The sequence below is a fragment of the Myxocyprinus asiaticus genome, chromosome 13, assembly GCF_019703515.2.
Source record: "Myxocyprinus asiaticus isolate MX2 ecotype Aquarium Trade chromosome 13, UBuf_Myxa_2, whole genome shotgun sequence".
Lineage (NCBI taxonomy): Eukaryota > Metazoa > Chordata > Actinopteri > Cypriniformes > Catostomidae > Myxocyprinus > Myxocyprinus asiaticus.
In genome coordinates, this window is record NC_059356.1 from 14,368,814 (window position 1) to 14,388,971 (window position 20,158).

Here is a 20,158-nt window from a genome sequence, read left to right on the forward strand (position 1 = left end):
CTTTTGGGAATTTTCTGTTTGTTTGTTTATTTACACTTCTGTGATCTTCTAATCTATTTGATAACGTAGGCTTGCAGTGAGTTCACAAATCATGTGATGAACCTGCTGAGGGAGCAGTCCCGTACGCGGCCCATCTCACCCAAAGAGATTGAGCGCATGGTGGCTATCATCCACCGCAAGTTCAGCTCCATCCAGATGCAGCTCAAGCAGAGCACCTGTGAGGCTGTCATGATCCTGCGCTCCCGCTTCCTCGATGCCAGGTATGTGTCTTGCATATGTTTTCTTTGGACAAAAAGGACATGGTAAAGGTGGTTTATTCTGATGGGTTGTGCTGTTGCACTGGCCTAATTTCAACACTAATTGTGTCCTCAGACGTAAGAGACGCAACTTCAATAAGCAAGCAACAGAGGTGCTGAATGAGTATTTCTACTCTCACCTCTCCAACCCTTACCCCAGTGAAGAAGCCAAGGAAGAGTTGGCCAAGAAGTGCGGGATCACTGTCTCTCAGGTAAGGCCCAACATGGCTTCAGTTGTAGAGAAGGATGGAAATGGATCTTCAGAACTTATCTTCATTAGGTTTGTACAGGATTTCCACATGTCATGGAAAACCTGGAATGTTGTCATTCAGTTTGCCTGGCATAAAAAGTGAGAAATTAGCTAAATGTCCTGAAATATAACTTTTCTTGACCTTTTTTTACTTATTTTAAAACCATAAGACTATCACTAACATGGTTTTCATAAAATGTAGAACTCACAATACTTATTTCAGAATTACATTTAATTTTGTATTAAATTTATTCGTTTTCACTACTGATAAATCACGAATTTGTGATTTGATATCATACATACTGTATATTCAAAAACTGCAATTTTACATTAAAAAAAACAACCTTATTCACAATGCATCTCAATGGCAAAGCTGATACGATAATGTTTTTCCATTTTGTCTCACCAGGGCCTTTAATTAGAAGTTTATACAACTTGTACAACAGTTAGTTTCAGCTACTGTATGCACTGGCCAAGGGGCATTCAGAACAGTGCCAGTAAGCTATACACCAATTGTAAATTATTTTCAAAGCATTTGATTCATTTTGATATAAGAGGTAGACCGATAGATCGGTGTTACCGATTAATCGGTACCGATAGTTGCATCATGGAGCTATTGGTTATAGGTAAAAACCTATGTAGATAGATTTATTTTTTAAATCGTTCATGTTCCTCTGTGGCCGACGCTGGAGGATTCTACCATTAGAACGGCTTGATTGGACAATATAACAGCACCCTCTAGAGGTGAAATAAAAATCACTGATCTATAACTGACACCTTGTGGGCATTTGCTGTATCTAAATCTTTCCTCATTGACAATATTCATCTATATTTTTATCCTCACTTCAATGCATATTTAGTTAATCAAGTGATCTAAATTGAAGCAAGGGCATGCAAAGAAAAATTTGATTAAATAGGAATGTGCCCCATCAGCACATACATCTTGTCTCAAACTTCATATATTGTGAATTATAAAAAATCATCTGGTAAAATATATATACACAAAACCATCTGGTGAATATATATGCTATAAAATTCTTAATTTGGTAAATACTTAAATATAAAGCATTGTAACAGGGCAAAGTGTCCTTCATTTCAACATAAGAGTCCCCGGTGTATTTCGTGCTTGTTTATATTTTAAAGTCCTGTGTTATGCACCAAATCTTCCGTTTTTGGTTGCAGAACAAGCAGCATTTTGGGATTTTATTCATTTTGGACTATTATGTCTTTGCCTGTCACAGTAAGGAAAGACTAGGATTTTTTTATTTTATTTTTTAACAGTCTATAAATCGATTTAAAAAAGAAAATCAGTTTTTATGCCTTTTCCACCACCTTAGTTATCTGTGTTGACCTCTATTTGATTCACAGTGTCACGCTTGATTCGTCAACTGTTATTTACTTGACAGCAAATGATGACAGAAGGCTCATTTTTGGGTGAATCATCCCTTAAGAATGCAACTCTGTTGTCTGATTGGAGTTGTTTTTTACCGCAGGTCTCGAATTGGTTTGGCAACAAGAGAATTCGGTACAAGAAGAACATTGGTAAGTTCCAGGAGGAAGCAAACCTGTACGCCGTTAAAACAGCAGTGGACGCTGCCAATGTGTCAGCACAGGCCAGCCAGGCAAACTCCCCAGCAACACCCAACTCAGGTAAAGTTCACACCAGCTCCCCCATCATCTCCAGCAGATAGCAAACCCACATGACCGTGCACTTATACCTACAAACACCCAGAGCACACCTGTACACCACATGATTTTGATTTGGCTGTCATCTTTATTCGTCTCTATCACTTTCAGTTCTGTTGTTTGTTCCTCCATTCACCGTTGTACTTGTCTGTCCATAAACCTAAAATCTTTTTTCAACATCTGCTAGTCAATCTGTTGAATTTGGTATTTGCATGATACACTTGCTGGCAACTTCGGATTTAAACTCGTTTCGTTTATCTGGTTGTGCTTTTAAGCATACATAGGTTGTAGCTAGGCAACAGGTAAACATCAGCAAGGCCGTCATGGTGCAGCTGTTCTGCTATGGCTGGGCGGTATATGATAGCATCAAGATGAGAAAGAACTTGTTTTTAAAGGGTGTTGTTAGGAACAATGCAAAACAAAGTTGGTTGTTTACGGTTGCTGAGCAACATCACAACTTGCTGCATTAATGTGCCCTTCACGTGGAGTCGCAAATATTGTAACTACGAGTTCAGAGCTCATAAACGATCAATCGAAGTTATACATACAAGTTGGTTACTCAGAATTCTAGATGATACCAGAGTTGCCTAGATGTTATGTGTCGACAGGAAGATGATGGAAAGCAATGATTTTGCAAGAATATTTCAGCATCTATACTTTATTTTAATAATACGAATAACGAATGCCTAACTTCGGGGTGGTACGAGCTTCCCAGGTCCACTTGAAGGCAACATAAGTCCTGGTCCGTACTAATCCATTTTCGTTTGAGAATTCTGTGTACAGTTTCCTAACGTCATCGTTTTGCAAAGTATGTGGTAATGGAGAGCATTTTTTAAATGCTCCATTTACGGTGGATGAAAACGGCATTCTAGCATGGATGAGAGTTGTAAATGTAGTGTAGATGTGGCCCAATTAGGTGTGTGGTCACAAGTGTGCCTATATCAGCTTATTTACAACCACTTTGTTACTCATCCAGTCCGATTTCAGAGTTTGAACAATCCGTTTTATAACATTTTACTGTTTTGAGTTTTTGAGTTTTTATTTCAAGTACAGTACATGATATGTGAATGCAGCTTAGCATTCATTTATGATTGAGTAATCTTTTGATTTGCGTCCATCAAGTTCCAAAGAAAAAGAAAAACCCACTGAGTAAAATAAATATTTAATTCACTAAATTTTAACACATGGTTGAAGTATACACCATTTTAGATGGTGTATATAAAATGGCGCTACGGAGCACTGAGCGCCAGGACATCCAGGCACAAGAACAGTTTACCCTCAGGCCATAATCCACATGAACAATTAGACTGCCTCAGGACTCCCCCATAGTGCAGTAATGTAAATTCATATCTCATGTACATATATAATTTCACATATTTAATTCAATACTGTACATACCCCTACCTTGCACATACATTACCAATTGCACATGTACATACGCCATTCTGTTATGTCCTATTATTTGTATGTCTGTTTATACTCTTACCTTGTTTCATATTCTGTGTCTTACTGTAATGTTCTGTGTGCATTTGTTTCTCCTGTCACCAAAAAACACAAATTACTTGTGTATGTGAGAACACTTGGCAATAAAGCTCATTCTGATTCTGATCATTGAATTTCAGGCAAAAAAAAAAAAAGCTATATCTTATAGTATTAGACTATTACTCTGATTGAGCTAGATGCGATAAGATTTAACTTAAATCACCCACCACTAGATCCTGGCCATGTGAACATTCACTTTCTTTCTGTTGTTGCATGGTTTTATTCTTTTTAAGCAGTCCAAAACTCGAGATAAAACATGATGACTTAAACTAACTAAGCCTTTCTTCCATTGGCTTTCTATGAATGACTGATGATATGTTGGTGTTTTGTTTGTTCGTTGTGTTATTTTCCATATTCACATCAGCTCATGTTACTGACACAATTACATTCTCACACACACACACTCGGTTAGTGTAGTAAAACCTCTATTTGCTATGGAAGCAGAATGGAGAAGGTAGGTGATTTAACTTGGAATTGTCATTTTTAACCATGATCCACCAACACAAACATATTTAAACCCCACCTCCACATATCCTGTTAAACATCCTGCGGACATCTTATCAACAATTGACTTAGTTTTTTAAAGGAAGTGGGAGGAAGCTGTTGAATTTTATGACTTAATGTAAAGGACCAGACTGCATTGTGACAGTGTACAGATACATGTGATTCCCTTCTTTTCTGGGTGAATCGCACGAAAATATGTCCTGGTCACATTCACCCAAAACTCAAAAGAACATGTTTTGCATAAAGAAAATGAACTCGATGAAGAGTAGTGTTTTTTTTTTTTTTTTTTTTTGGCATTGTGATGTTATTTTCAAGACAATTAAGCACATTTCCCTCAAAACTTTACTATAATGCATCCAGACATTTTGCATTTTTATTTTTGTAATTCCTATACTTCACAATGTTGATTAAAAGAATACTGCAATACAATGACTTTATTTAAAGTAGCATAAAGGTAGAACAACAGATCATGTTGTGAGGGTTTGAGAGTGCATTCTGGTAATTAGAATACTGTGGAAAATGTGCTTTATTTTCATGAGAATGAAGCACATTTTCCCTCAAATTCACATTTGTCAGGACATTTAAAAAAGTGTGTGTGTGTGTGTGATTCCCATAATTCTCAATGGTGATGCTCATTAGATTTAAAAAAAAAAGTATATTGTTAATACAGAGACTTTATTTAAATCATCATATAGGCAGTACAAGTATTACCATGATTTATAAATACATTACCATTTACATTTTAACAAATTATTTTGTATTTATTATTATTAATGAAAATGTGGGGGGAAACGTGGTTAATTGTAATGAAAATAATGTGACAATGCAATATATATATATTTTTCATAGTTCACCCAAAAATTAGAATTCTGTCATAATTTACTCCCCCTCATGTTGTTCCAAACCTGTATGACTTACAGGAACACAAAAGAAGAAATTAGGCAGAATGTTACAGATTGACAGCCTCGGTCACAATTCACTTCATTCACTGGCATCTTTTTTCAATACATTGAAAGTGAGTGGTGACTGACCCCTAACTCGATCCCAAAATGGTCTTAAAGTAGGCATAATTTTCTATAAGCAAAACATTACTTTCTTTTGATTTTGGCATGACATATGACCCAGACGTGTTCTTAACAGGTTTTCTGAGGTTCATCTTAATATTAACGGAAATGGTTGAACAGATTATCGGTACTTCTCTTGGATTTTGGAATGTGGATTTTCCTGAATGTCATGCCCTGCTCGGAACATTAAGTAGACAGGGTTTCATCGCGCACACAACGCTGTAGGCTTTCCAAACCTGACCCTGGCAAAGTTGCGTGCCTGATCGGCTGCGTATATTGCCTGCAGGGTCATCTGGGTCCTACACCCTCTCTCATGCAGGAGACACCTACCTTGGCCTGTGTTCACTCAACGGGGATGGCGTCGGCGTCACTCCCGCTGTGCAACAGCAGGTAGGCACTGAGGACATCCCAACAGCCTCAATGCCCTTCCTCTCCTGCTCACAGTGTAGTGCTCCCCTCCCCTTTTCCCCAATGCTACAGCATCAAGAATCATACCCCATCCCGTGACATCCACCTTAGCTCCCACCCCAGAGCATCTCAGCTCAGCTTGACACATTGAGTCCTGAGGATAGAGCTCTAGCCTGAAAGCTTTCTCCACCAACTTCCCTGTGGGCACTTCTCCATTTCATTTCTTTACAAATCATCCACAAAGTCACATCCTTAGCCAATCCTTCATCCACTTCCTGTTCCAGTTTAATTTTTCACTTTATCTTTTGCATCAAGACACCATTTCGGATTAAGGCTGCATTTACACTGTCAACCAGTTCTGATTTCTTCTTTTTCACTGAGCATGTTTACATGCACGATCTTTTCATCAACATGTAAGGACATGTAATTGCCTTAAACCGTTTTCCTTTATCGGGGTATGGTCATAAACGGTTCAAGCAAAAAACAATCAATGCAGGTAGATTTTTGCCCATTACCTCTGTTTTGCTCTGCATGTGTACACCTTTATCATTGTTCTTACTGGCTTATCCAATTTGCACAAGTGTCATCCACATGCCTGTTTAAATTTTGCCGTCAAAGCAGAGAATAATTACATTAAATGTTGAAGTAAAATCTCACGTAAGGTAGTTTTTCTTGCATTCTTGTATTTTGAATAAGCTGGTATTTTGTAGTTACCAGCCAGCATATTGGTGTACCTGTTAATGTACTTACTGATATCTGGAACATGTTTGCCACAAAAACATCAGATATGAATTTTTTAGTGTCTTATTTGAGCCACTCTAAAATATGTTTCTAAATTTGATACGTAACTAATATCTTGTCATCTGACCACCTAAAAATCCCTTTTAATTCTGGATTTTTCACCATTGTTCATTTACAGATAGGCTAGGTCTTGTCTAAAATCCTCACCTGGCCCTCAGGTTAGGTTAGTGAGTGCAAGGGAATTCATTCCTAAGTGTGAATCATGAAGGGAGTACAACAACATAGACCTCATTCATGCTAGCGCCATCCTTGATTTTTAATGGGAATAACAATGAGGCTGTGAGGGATAGACTTACAGTCTCTTCAATGGGCTGTACTGCAGTTTAAAGTGTTTCTGGACATTCCATGGACAAAACCTTCATAAAATATATGTCTAAGAACATTCAGTATACAAAGAACTCCAGACAACATGAGTTGTGGAAAATCAGATGTGATCTAGGAGCTTTTTACAGCTTTAAACTATTCGTGTCATTGAAGAGACTGTCTTTCCCTCACAGCCTTGTTTTAATTCCCATTCAAAATCAAACATGGCGCTAGCATGAATAAGGTCTATTGGCATGCATGCGATAAAAGCAAGAGCGATTTAATGTTATATACATTTATTTAGATTATTTTAGGAAAGTATTTTGAATCCTCATCAAAGATGCGCAGTTAGAAAAATCTGGCTGCTCACATACTCTGCTGATGACAAAATTTGAGTCACGTGTTCGCGTCTGACCGAAGGATACTTTAGGCTTAACAGACCAAACTTAAATCAAATATTCAAACGTATTTAAAAAAAAAACAAAAAAAAAAAAACATTTAAAACATTTACAGTCATTTCTTTTAACGCATCAAACATGAAAGATTTATCAAGAAGTATTAGCTACTTTTTAAAAGTAACTGTTGTGCTTTCTTCACACTTCAGGGACTGTTTTTGGCAGTTTAGGATCGCTGTTGGATTATCAAGATGTGTCTCTTCTCCATTCTTGTTGACAAATTTAAAAAATCAATGAACATTTTCATCAGTAATTTTGTTTACTAGATTAAAACTCATGCAGCCTGTTTTATTTAGTAATGTGTTGTTGGGAAGCCAGACACCCTTAAACGGGGAGAAGGCTGTGGTACTCAACTACATCCGCTAGACATGCACAACCCTCCAGTTTCACCACAACACAGATTAATGTGGGCAGTTCAAGTAAACACTTGACTTGCATGAATGTAAACAGACCGGTAAAAAAAAAAAATTGTATTAGTTATTAAAACATTGGATCTGTGCATTAGGTTTTGCAGTGTACATGCAGCCTTAGATGTGTTTAAAATTAGAATTTGAGAAAGTAGTATGTATGAGCTTGTCTGGGCTGTATGGCAATAAATCCACAAAAAGCCTCAACTCATTACGCTTTTGTGTATGAAGTTCTTCACTGAAAGGCCAAAATCATATTATTTACATTATGTCTGTTGGTTTGAACAGTGGCGTTTATTGACATTGAGTACCGCTGTTAAAAATGATAGCCCTGGGAAGACTTGGTATGACTGAGACACCAAGATCGTGGTCATGTTGCAACATTGAAGCTAATATGATGCGTGTTTGCTACAGGTGGATATCCTGCACCATGCTACACACCTGACGGCAGGCTATGAAGATTTGTCAGGAAGTCCTCTTTACACCCCACACCGTCTAGATGTGAGTAGCGTATTTAGCTCTTCAGTCATTTACAAACACACACGCATTGTAACATTTCCAAGGTGTCTGTGAGTTTTCGAAAAGTATTACAGACTTAAATGTCATTTTCGAAGGTCTTAATATGCTTACGGCTCCGTTGAACTCGAGACTGTTGCGCTTAAGCATTTCCTAAGTGAGTTAGTATAGAATTTTTTGGATTAAAAACATATTTAATTACTAAAAAAAAATTATTTTCCTCCTTACTGTCAATGTGACTCTCTCCACAGGCTAACAACAGCTGGCAAGACAACACCAACCCCTCTTCTGTCACCTCTCCACCAGGACCACCTGGCAGCATCCACTCAGACACCTCCAGCTAATTCAGCTCACACTACAGTCACTGATACACACACCCAACAATCATTATCCAGACTCACCCTGTTCGCCCGCTCATAACATTATCAATCTAACATTTGTCAAAGGTCTTCCATAGTCCTCACTCCCACTTTCTCTTGGTGTGCCAGGATTCTCAAACTGAACCAGACTGATTGAAACACATGCACTCCCATGCACACACGCTCGCTCCTCTCGAGCAAAAGACGCAGCAAGTTTTGCGGCAGCTGAATGATTCAGTGTCTGACCACGTGACTGAAGCTCTCGCCGACGACGTGTCACAGAGGGCGCCGAATAAAAGACACGTCCTCATCGGCATTCTTCTATGTGGAAAACACAGGGTGGACACTCAACGCCCAACTCCATGTTAACGTTCCCGTTTTGACCTGTCATAATGGAGATTACACAACCCTCCTCGCTTGTACCAAAGTGCTGTCAGTGGTTGTCACACCTTCCGCTCGTCGAAGAACAACCTCAGACAACTAAACTAAACAGTGAAGTCGCCATTCAAATTCTCTTTAGTCCACGTTTGCATTTTTAATATCGTTTCCGATCAGTTCTGTGCTCTGCATTACTGCTTCAGTAAGAAAGATTATGTATTAATGACTTTAAGCGTTTAAGCTGTCCTCCATTGTTCAACGTTATGTTAAGCACAAATCTTTATCAATAACACTTTTACCTGGTGGTCGGATGGAGAGGAATCCATCTGCGTAAAGGTACGCTGGACATTGAACATTTTAAATTGATCAGAGTACAGTTTGGTGCGAAAAACGAGAGATCTGCAGTTGGAAGAATGAGGGAGAGTTTTTGATGTGCGGTTGGTGGCTACATTTTTTCTCAGCGTCACTCAGTCTCTTTGTTCCTTGACCTTTTTAATAGTTTAGCTAATTGTATTTTTCCTGCAGTTTTTCCCCCACAAAGAATGCACCAGCCACTGAATAAAAGACACTTGACTTAACAAGAACTTGACCTTGTGTTAGGAAAGGGGTTGGGGTGGGGGGTATACGTGGAGTATAAGTTTGGATTGTGGGTTGGTATTAGAAATATTTTTAAAGGGAATGAAAAAAAGATATTCCACTGTCTTCCATGCATGTAGGGTGTCGAGATGTTTTAGTGATTCCATTTAACCTGTTGGTTCTAGCTTTTTTAACAAAAAAAGATTATAAAAGGGAGAGGATATACAGTAAATAACAGACCAAATAAAGAAATGAGCAATTAAGTCAATGAAAATGAAAGTATACACACGCCGCACGTCAAACTGCCCAATGCGGCGCTCTGGGCTGGTGTTTCTATGGTACTTTCACATATTTTCCTACCAGGTAGCCGTGCACAGTTTCACTGAACACATTGACCACAAGTACCTGAAAACGTTTTTGAGGAGGCCGTAGCAATCTGGCTACGATTGTAACCTGTATTGTTCTGAACCAGTAATTCTGACTATGAGAATTGTTCTCTAAAACGTGAAATGTGCTAGTTACAAATATCAAGGATTTGTTTTCATTTGCTGTTTGTCCTTTGGCCTCTCATGTTACTATGTTGTGTGTGTACGGGTGTCTGTTTTTATAAGGGTTGGGTTGTCTTGTCGCTCACTTTGCTGTGCTTTTGAACTGATTGTATTGTATGTGCAATTGAAAGCACCTGTTCCTTGGGAAAAGCATGCTGTCCTTTTTGTTGCCTACAATTTCTCTAAACAAAGGAACTCTTGTTTGAAAAAAAATTTTCTTCTGTAATCCGTTAACATAGCCAAGCAACAAGGGCTTTTCTCCTTTCAAATTTAACCAAAAATAAGCACTGGATGTGTTGTGATTTTAAACAGACGGACTAAAGCTAAGACTGAGGAACATCAAATGAATTTCTATTCCGGGACTATGATTTTTTTTTTTTTTTTTTTTTGCTTGCTTCTGTTTTCCCAACTTTACCTTTAGTCGTGGAAGCACCAGGGCGTTTTGATATATGAATGGAAATTCTATATATGAAAGGACTTAATAACATTGAAATGTAAATTGGGGTTTTGTTTATATGTACACACCGAGAAACAACCTCTGAGGAGCTTTTCAAGGTATTATTCAGATCATTGTGTCCTCTATAGATTACTGTTAGTTCATATGGATATCTTTAACTAATGCTATTACTACACCAAATTTCATTGTTTTCTTTTCCTATCAGTCATCTATGGATGTCACTGTACAGATTGTGGAATGTTTCAGTGTATTTCTCTTTTTGTATGCTTATTATTTTTTCTTTTTATTGCTGGGGGTCTTGGATTTACTCGTGAGCAATTTGTTAGTCTTTGTAATATTCATTTTAGCTTTTTCAGTTACATTTTTATTTCAATTAAGTCTGTGTTATTTTGTGTGGTTTTGTCAGAGCTGGTAGCATTTGTTTGTGGTGCCAGGGAAATTCACACTCGTTTTTATTTCACTACTAATTGACAGATAAAGAAATTGATGGAATAAAAAGCATAATTGTAGTAATTGCATTGGCTAGTGATTGCTAACAGAAATATGATTCTAAACATAACTATAGAGAAGACTTTAATCTGGTAATTAGCTGTTGGGAGTTCCAGAAAGTTGGAATTGTATACCGAGGTGGATTCCACCGCACCAAATCAAATGATATCAGTGATTTTCTTTTTTTTTAATTTTTATCATCATTTTTCTAGAATTGTAGTACACGCTTCCTTCTGTATTCACCGTGCTCTCCCTCTTCTCTACCTCTCCTCCTCTCTCTCTTTCACTTGTATATAAACCCCACCATTTTCAGACTTGGTCGTCTGTATAAACTCCTTTTATACCTCAACTTTAGAACTGTTCTAGTGAGAGAGAAAAAAAAAAGAAATATGAGAAAATTGTAGTGTTCCTTATTAGAAAAACAAAAACTAATAAAATAATCTAGTGTGCTTTTGAGCCTGTAGTTTTTCTTTTTTGGTGCTCATTAAGGGGTTGCTTGCACGTTACGATCCGTAAAATGATCTCGTTAGAGTGGTTATGAATGAGTCTGCCATTTGAATATTCAGGGAGCTTGGCAATTTTCTCACCCTGCCTGAATATTTATGCAGCATAAGGACAATAATATGAAGATAAGAATAAATCAGGCCTTTTTCTTCTGATTGTGCTCGGTAACAACCATCTGGTGAAATGAAGACCACGGTCTGCGGAAGGCAAAATTAGAAACGCAACAGAACCACAAAAAAAAAAGAAAAAAAAATCAGAAGCCAGGGGCTTTGTTTGAGGTGTGCTTTTCTGTATCAAACAAACAACCTGAAAGTGTTTTCTGGAAATAGAAATTCACAAATCATTAGAACCGTTGAAATCACAACTAGATTTTAACATTTTCTGGAGAAGTTGTGCTTACTCTTGCGAAAGATACCTCGACAATGCTAGTGTGTTGTGAATGATTGTCAGGCCATTGCTATGAAGTTGTTTGGGTATTCTGCTTACTGGGCCAATTCAAAAGGGCCCACCATTCCAAGTCTCTGATATTCTGGTCCCTTGATTGTATTTTTGTAACCCATTTATTGTCCTCCAGGCAAAAACCATCACTTAGACAAGCACACTTCAAGTCACATGATTTGTGAAATTATTCATGTTTGTTGCACCAACTGCTCAGGACAAATTTTGCACAGAAGTTTATGGTTTAAGGCTTAAAAAAAAAAAAAAAAACTGGTTTAGTTATACAACTTGTATCATTTTACATGGGTAAGGTTAGTAAGCGATTTATCGCACCAAATCATGTTATGTGTTATGTTTACTTATTGTGGCTATACTTTTGAAATGGTGTGTATTTAAAATTAATGGACTTGCCCTATTCACTAACATTGTAAAAGCTTTAATATAACCAGGATTTATTTTTTTATTGAACGAGGGTCAAAATTATTTTTTGTGGTAATCATTATGCTACAAATGCTGTTAATTTAGCTTAACTTGTATTGAACCCGAAACATTCCTTAAGAATGAAAAATAATAATGGGTAAGGGATTTGTTAAAAATAAGCAACACTAATTGTTTTTGACCATAATAGAGCAAAATGATCAAAAGTTAAAATGTCAATTTTGACCATTTTTCTTTCAACCATGCACATTCTTGATGTTTTAGATTTTTCCAGCTAAATAAATTGGTCCAAAAAGCCATCTGATGACTGTTAGACTAATGCTTGAGCTTGGGGAAAAGAACTGCTTCCTGTATATGCACCAAACAGCCTGTGCCTCGTAACTAATGGACAAAGACACCCTCCCCCTCAATAAATCGACTGTCACAGAAAGACAAAAACATGCACCAAACTAACTATCAAAAATTAAGCATTATTTACTCTGTACACTGTGAGCATTTAACTAAGCAGATCCAAAGTCATTTATTTACACAAAGAAATACTTTTCTATAAAGACAATGGGCTCTGTGCAGAAATGGGCTCTTAACTTGTGGAGTTATTGCTGTTTTTCTCAGATGGTACCCCTGCTTTCACAGGCTCAAAGTGGATGCCAGAAGGCCCCTCATGCTGACACATTCTTCTCCAAGGGATGCAGAAAATGTGTTTGTAGGTGGTCCGCATGTCCTTGTCCCGAAACGAGTAGATGATGGGGTTCACTAAAGAGTTACACTCGGCCAGAACCAGGCAGTACTTCTCATATTTAAGAACTTGACAGCCTGTACAACTAAGACCATCCAGTAATAGAATGACCAGACCTGGCGTCCAACAGATCACAAATGCACCTGCAGAGAAATGAAGTCACAAAAATATCATAGCTTGGGGGCCTGTTACAACATCGTGGTTTGTGTTATCTTGATCAGGGGTTTTCAAAGTGTGGGGTGAGCCTCCCCAGGGGGGCGCTAGAACATGTCAAGGAAGGCATGTTGAGTGGTAAATTTTATTAAAAAAATGTGTGTATGTATATGTGTGTGTGTATATATAATTATATATATATATATATATATATATAATGTAATGAAATGAGTTTAACTATTAGATTATATTTAAAACATTTAAACCTTTCTGAAAATAATAGGCAAAAACATATTTATCAAGAATCTTTGTGAAGATTCTCTGATATTTGTCAAGTCTGTCAATAAAGCAGATGTGACGTATTAGTCTGTAATTACAATGGAGTGGTTTCTGAGACCACCAAATTCGAATCCTTCAGTTCCACAAACTCCGCAGACACCTTGACACCAAGCATGCTGAGGTAGCGGGAAAACCTAACTTGTTCCAAAGAAAACTTCAAGACTTTCAAAGTTGTCTGAGAATTTATCAAATTAAATGTAAAGGCCACTGAAGCTTCATATCACGTTGAGCTGTGTATTGCCTCTGACATGGCACAGGATGTGAAGGAGCAAGTGTTTAACAGCATCAGGCACAGCCCATTTTTTGCTCTCCAGACCAACGAATCCACTGATGTGGCAAGCTGCGCACAGCTATTAACATATGTGAGGTACGTGAAAAACATGGACATTCAAGAAGAGTTTCTATTCAGTAGTCCTTTGCCCACCCACACACACACACACACACACACTCACTCCTCTCTGTTACAGATCTTGGAAAGTTATTGGAAAATTTCAAAAAAGAAATTTTTTTTGTGTTTTTTTTTGTTTTTTATTTCCTCCAGCATTGTAAAAATTATATAAAAAGTTATACATTTATAATTCAGTTAATAACTGCATTTTCCCTGTTAAACAATAAAGGCTAAAAATGATTAAATAATGTCAAACAATTGTCTGACAGTCTGTTCAGATGTGTTTGGGGGGGGGGGGCTCCACTATCTTTGACTTTGAAAACCCCTGGTCTAGACAACAGTAGTGTGCAAAAACAATGCATCAATCATCTTGCAAGAACTGACATTTTAACATTCTTAAGATGGTGAGCTTACCTGAAAATGCTATTCAGCTGGGTAAATGCTAAATTATATTATGCAGAATTAATATTTTGTAGAATGCTTTGTGTATAATGAGATTATACAACACACAGGGTGACACTGATAGAGGGAAAACTTAGCACAAGGTAATATAAAAGTTTACAGTGATCAACAATTTTATCTTCTTCATGATGGCTGTCCGTTAGGATGTACCATATACAACCACATGCACTGACCCAGGCAGCACAATAAGTGACACGTACATGTATTACGTGTACAGCAGCATTGGTACAGTTCACAGTTGTACGTGATGCATGTTTTTTTTCACACTACTGCTGTTAATCTGAACATTTAAGGCAAAACCAAAAGGTTGCAAGTCCACAATGCAAAACCAACCTAAAACCTCAGTGTAAAAAAAAAAAAATGATCACAACTTGAGATACAAGATACGCATGTGTTCGTCAAAGGAAATTTGAGCCAAACTGGTTTGGTAAGCTTGCTTTGGGGTTGGCAGGCTAGTTTTGTTTTTCCTAAAAACAAGTTAACAGTACTTCAGTATACCGTTTAAGATACACATGAGTATTATCTAGTGATTCACCTATATGGAATGCCTGGAACGTTACAAATAACCGATCATTTAGGGAGCCTGGGTAGCTCAGTGGTAAAAGACACTGGCTACCACCCCTGGAGTCACGAGTTCAAATCCAGGGTGTGCTGAGTGACTCCAGCCAGGTCTCCTAAGCAACCAAATTGGCCCGGTTGCTAGGGTGGGTAGAGTCACATGTGGTAACCTCCTTGTGGTCGCTATAATGTGGTTCGTTCTCGGTGGGGCGCGTGGTGAGTTGAGCTTGGATGCCGCGGTGGATGGCGTGAAGCCTCCACACACGCTATGCCTCCGCGGTAACGCACTCAAGTCACGTAATAAGATGCACGGGTTGATGGTCTCAGACGCGGAGGCAACTGGGATTCATCCTCCGCCACCCAGATTGAGGCGAACCACTACGCCACCACGAGCACTTAAAAGCACATTGGGAATTGGGCATTCCAAATTGAGAGAAAATCATTTACAGCTCATTGTGGCTGATATTGATAACCGATAATTGTATATTTTGAACAGAAAATTAGATAGTTGCATAAGAAAACACATGAGTACTATCTAGTGATTCACAGATATGGAATATCTGGGTTGTTACAGATAACCGATAAATTAATGGTTCAACAATATGGAATGTTTGGGCAGATACCAGGTAATTCACAGCTCATTTTGGCCGATACAGATAACCAATATTTTTATTTATTTTTTCTCCCCAATTTGGAATGCCCAATTCCTAATGCACTAAGTCCTTGTGGTGGCATAGTGACCAAGTATTTTCCAAGTTATCGGCCAATAAAAATAATACATTGGTCGCCGATATATCATGCACTCATAGTAAAATCAGAAACATCTTAAACATTTACGGAACACATCAAGATCTTACCCAAAATTATGGACATGGTCTTCATAAGGCTGATGACGGTCTGATTATGTGAGGGCTGATCGATATGAGGGGACATTTGTTGGCTCCTACGGCGGACATATATGAAGATGTGGGTGTACACAGCCACCATAATGAAGAAGACAAGGAGATTGAGAAGAGCCCAGAATATTAGGAAGCTGCGTGAGTAAAGTGGAGCTACAGTGCAGCAGGTGGACAGGTCACAAACACAGTTCCAGCCCATGGTGGGCACCAGGCCCATGACAATTGCCACCAACCATATGGTAACTATCAGCATCACCACACGGCGCTTGGTCATGGTGCTGTGGAGCTGCATGGTAAAGATGGTCTGATGACGCTCCACAGCCACAGCCAACAGGTTGACCACAGAGGCAGTGAGACTCATATTAATCAAAGCTCCACGAACAAACCACTCTTTCACTGTCAAACTGATAGTCCATGGCCCGGTATGGAACACAAGGTATAGATAGGAGATTCCCGCAAAAAGGTCCGCAGCTGCCATGTTCCCAAGAAGGTAATAAATGGGAAAGTGGAAGAGCCGGTTGATGATGATGGCAGCTATTACCAGTATGTTTGCAAGAATAATAAAGAGGCATATCGGAATTCCAAGTCCGACCACCACAAAGTCATGTGTGCGCCAGTCTGGTGTAATGGGCTTCCCAGTTTTGTTGTAGAAGTAGAAAACTGATCGGTCATAAGCCTCGCAAGTCTGAGATAACATTATTGGAGTAGTTTAAATGAAAATCAGATGAGCTGTTTAGTTGTCGCCACTTTTTCTTGATGTAATCCTGATGATGTGATCAGCCTCCATTTGAAATCATGCTTTTCACATATCCAACAATGTGAAAATGTTACTGCATACAAGGCATGTCCCTTGTTGTTTTACAAACCTAAAACCACAGAAGGAAAGAAGATACAAAGAAAACAACACATAAGTCCATGACAAGTGAAAAGAAAAGGGAGATTCAGGATAAGACAGCTGACTACCATGTTCTCATTGGTCATAAATCTTTAAGTGTTATATCCAAGTAACTGCTTGATTATTTCTTGCCCCAACACAGACCAAATATATATATATATATATATATATAAAAAAACTTGCCTATTTATAAATACACATTTTCACATAAACACAGAAATGTCTCCAAATAGAGAAGTGAGAAACGATTTGTGGTTGATTTTGTCTGAGTCAGTAAAATTTTTACAATTTGTTCCCTACTTTTTAAAGTATCTGTTTTATCATTAAAGTGAAATGTTGAAGACATTACAAATCATACAGGTCAAGCTAAACGACTTGAAATAAAATTCAGGTGTCATGTTCAAGCAATAGTTCACCCAAAAATGAAAAATCTCTCATTCCCTCATGTCATTCCAGATGTGTTTGACTTTCTTTCTTCTGCTGAACACAAATGATGGTTTTTAGAAGAATATTTCAGCTCTGTAGCTCCATAGGATGCAAGTAAATGGTGACCAGAACTTTGAATCTTAAAAAAGCATATAAAAGCAGCATCAAAATAATCCATAAAACTCCAGTGGGTAAATCCATGTCTTCAAGGAGACAGCTGATGTCCAAAAATAAAAAAAAAAATTCTATTTTGGTCTGTTCGTGCTTCAGAAGACATGGATTTAACCACTGGAGTTGTATGGATTACTTTTATGCTGATTTATGTGCTTTTTGGAGCTTCGAAGTTTTGGTACCCTTTTACTTGCATTGTATAGACCTACAGAGTTGAGATATTCTTCTAACAATCTTCATTTGTGTTCTGCAGAAGAAAGAAAGTCATACACATCTGGGACGGCATGAGGGTGAGTAATGATGAGAGGATTTTCATTTTTGGGTGAACTGTCACTTGAAATGGACAGAGTCATGGTAGACATTAAATAGATATAATTAGCCACCACCATATAGTCTGTGACTGATATCTAGCTTATATAATTGTAAATGTATACTTAAGATTTTATTTCTGTTAGCATAAATATATTGGCATTTTAAAATTAGCAACATTAATTTTCCCTCTTCTCATAACAGAGTGGACATGTTATGGTTTACCACATTTGACTAACATCACACAAAAAACAAACAAACATACATAAAAAAGATTTACACAATTCCAATAACTCCAGCATTATTTAGCTGAATGGCTGATGTCACCTCCAGTGTGTGATGTCATTTCATAACATAGATCTATTGAATTAAAGGTTACAGTATCATGAGTCTTATATGAGCGTAAACAATGAGTCAAGCCACTATTAGCGTTAAAATGTCACATTTACCACAAATGAATGCATTAGTCAGATAATGTAATACTAAGCACTATTGTGTTGGAATTTATTAAGAAATACAATGTTTTAAATTTTTTTTTAGCACGTTTTGTGTTGTTTGACGTGCGTCTCTGGGGACATGAGGAAATAACACTGGTGCACTAAATGAAAATGATTTCAGTTATTTGAAATGTGATTTTTCTGATCACAGAAGTGTGCAACACTATAAATAATATTTTTTACCAAGCCTATTAAAATGGTCTTCGGTTGAAATTAAACATTAGTAACATCATAACTTGTACTGTGGACGTAAAAGACACCGAACTGTAGGAATGACTCATTGCACATACTCAAGTCAGTAGAGAATCAACTACAGAATCTGAATCACTACTCGCCACTGCAGCCAATACAGCAGAGTTCGGTTGTTCTCAACACAACAGAAGAAGAAGAACAACTACTACGTTCTTCTAAAATGTCAAGCTTAACAGAGTAAACAACACTTACCGTTGTCAGTCTCTTCGGAGCAAGAAATCCTTCATAACAGCAGCTCGGAGTTGTTTTTAGCACTCTGACGTTGGCCGGAAACGCTCGCGGAGTTTTTCCTGATAAATCGTTGCTTGAAGAACAAGAGATCTGAGATCCGCCGATCCCGCCTCCCTCGAATCTGATTGGTTCAAACAGTCGACCGCGTGTCCAATGAGCGCAACGTCCATTGTTTAAAAAAAGATGTTGTTTGTCTGTCATCCACAATGAAAGGGAAACAATCTTTTAAATATTTGAGTTGTTAAAAGGTTTAAAATACACTCCTTTATATTTGTATTTATTTATTTATGTCATTTATCTGTTGTAATAACACTGTACGTTTGAATATCTTCAAGGAAAATGAAGGATAGTTGAGCAATATCACACGAGCAAGAGTGCGATATGGCCCTACATCAGCACTGCTGTGATTCGGCCGCAGGCCGAGTGCCGTAGGTAATCACAGCAGTGCTGGTTTAGGGCCATATAGCACGATTGCGAGTGTGATATTGCTTATATACAACAGTTCAATGAACAAGTACATTTTAAAAAATGAGAAAAAACTGAGTACGGTCATAAAAATGCATTTGTGTATGGAACTACTTACTTACGCGACAGATCACAATCTGCCGTTGCTGGTTCAAACCAAATGATGCGTCCAAGCCTCCGTTAGTAATTCAAAAATGTCACTTCAGAAATAGTAACACGGCTTGTGCTGTTTCTAACAAGTTATTGGATAAACAAGGATGGATGTGTGTGTGTGTGTGAGAGAGAGAGCAAGAGAGAGAGAGAGAGAGAGAGAGAGAGAGAGAGAGAGAGAGAGAGAGAGAGACGGAGCATGTGCTATCACCTGTTGCCACGCCAAAGCAGAGATGCTGTCAGCTTTCTGAAGCTCAGCTTTCTCAGTGGAAAAATAGCCGTCCAAGCGGGGGTATTTCTCCCAATTTCGCGGTAGCCGGTGCGCAAGAGTCATTCACTATAGAAACCAAAATGTCCTCCGCCATTTTAAACAGCACGTCCTCTCCAATGTGGAAAATCCGGTAAGAGGTTAGCGCCTTGAGTTGTGTAATTAATCAGTCTGTTGTGTCTCTCAGCTGTGATGAGCCGTGATGCTGAAGTTGTTCGTTTAAAGCCATTTAAAGCTATTTCCTAGCTTTAGTAGTGTAGTAGTAATACAAGCGATCACAGAGCGCTGTTGTATGTAAACATTGGCTGATGCGGTTTCACTTCACGTCACCTAACTGGCTCATATTACACACAAAAATGATCTTTTGCCATCAACTGCTGGCTAACATATGTAATGTAAAAAAAAAAAAAATACATGTAAAAAGAGACACATACAGTAGTTCTTAACACATCTGCACTGCTCTTACACTTTAGTTTAGAATGGCACGAACACAAGCGAAGTGATACACACCGTGAAGCGTCCGAGTGCTGATGGTGTGAA

The 20,158-nt window shown here is 38.1% G+C and overlaps 2 protein-coding genes across 4 annotated transcripts in view; one reads left to right on the forward strand and one right to left on the reverse strand.

Annotated features, from left to right (window-relative positions):
- LOC127450835 (pre-B-cell leukemia transcription factor 1-like) overlaps window positions 1-12,718 on the forward strand; it is a 42,154-nt gene extending 29,436 nt beyond the window's left edge. For 2 of the 3 annotated variants that reach the window (XM_051715234.1, XM_051715235.1), the window contains 5 exons: window positions 70-260; window positions 373-508; window positions 2,040-2,196; window positions 8,131-8,217; window positions 8,484-12,718. In XM_051715234.1, coding sequence (XP_051571194.1) covers window positions 70-260; window positions 373-508; window positions 2,040-2,196; window positions 8,131-8,174 — 528 coding nt within the window. In that variant the 3' untranslated portion in view covers window positions 8,175-8,217; window positions 8,484-12,718. The remainder of the gene's footprint in view (window positions 1-69; window positions 261-372; window positions 509-2,039; window positions 2,197-8,130; window positions 8,218-8,483) is intronic. The other variant, XM_051715236.1, reaches the window with a different exon arrangement.
- Window positions 146-18,812, reverse strand: LOC127450836 (lysophosphatidic acid receptor 1-like). The gene is made up of 5 exons (XM_051715237.1): window positions 18,697-18,812; window positions 15,913-16,820; window positions 13,005-13,298; window positions 452-633; window positions 146-282 (listed from the first exon to the last, which is right to left on the reverse strand). Exons 2-4 carry the CDS (start codon window positions 16,649-16,651, stop codon window positions 599-601), a joined length of 1,068 nt encoding a protein of 355 aa, XP_051571197.1. The 5' UTR covers window positions 16,652-16,820; window positions 18,697-18,812; the 3' UTR covers window positions 146-282; window positions 452-598.
- Window positions 18,813-20,158: the final 1,346 nt, after the last annotated feature.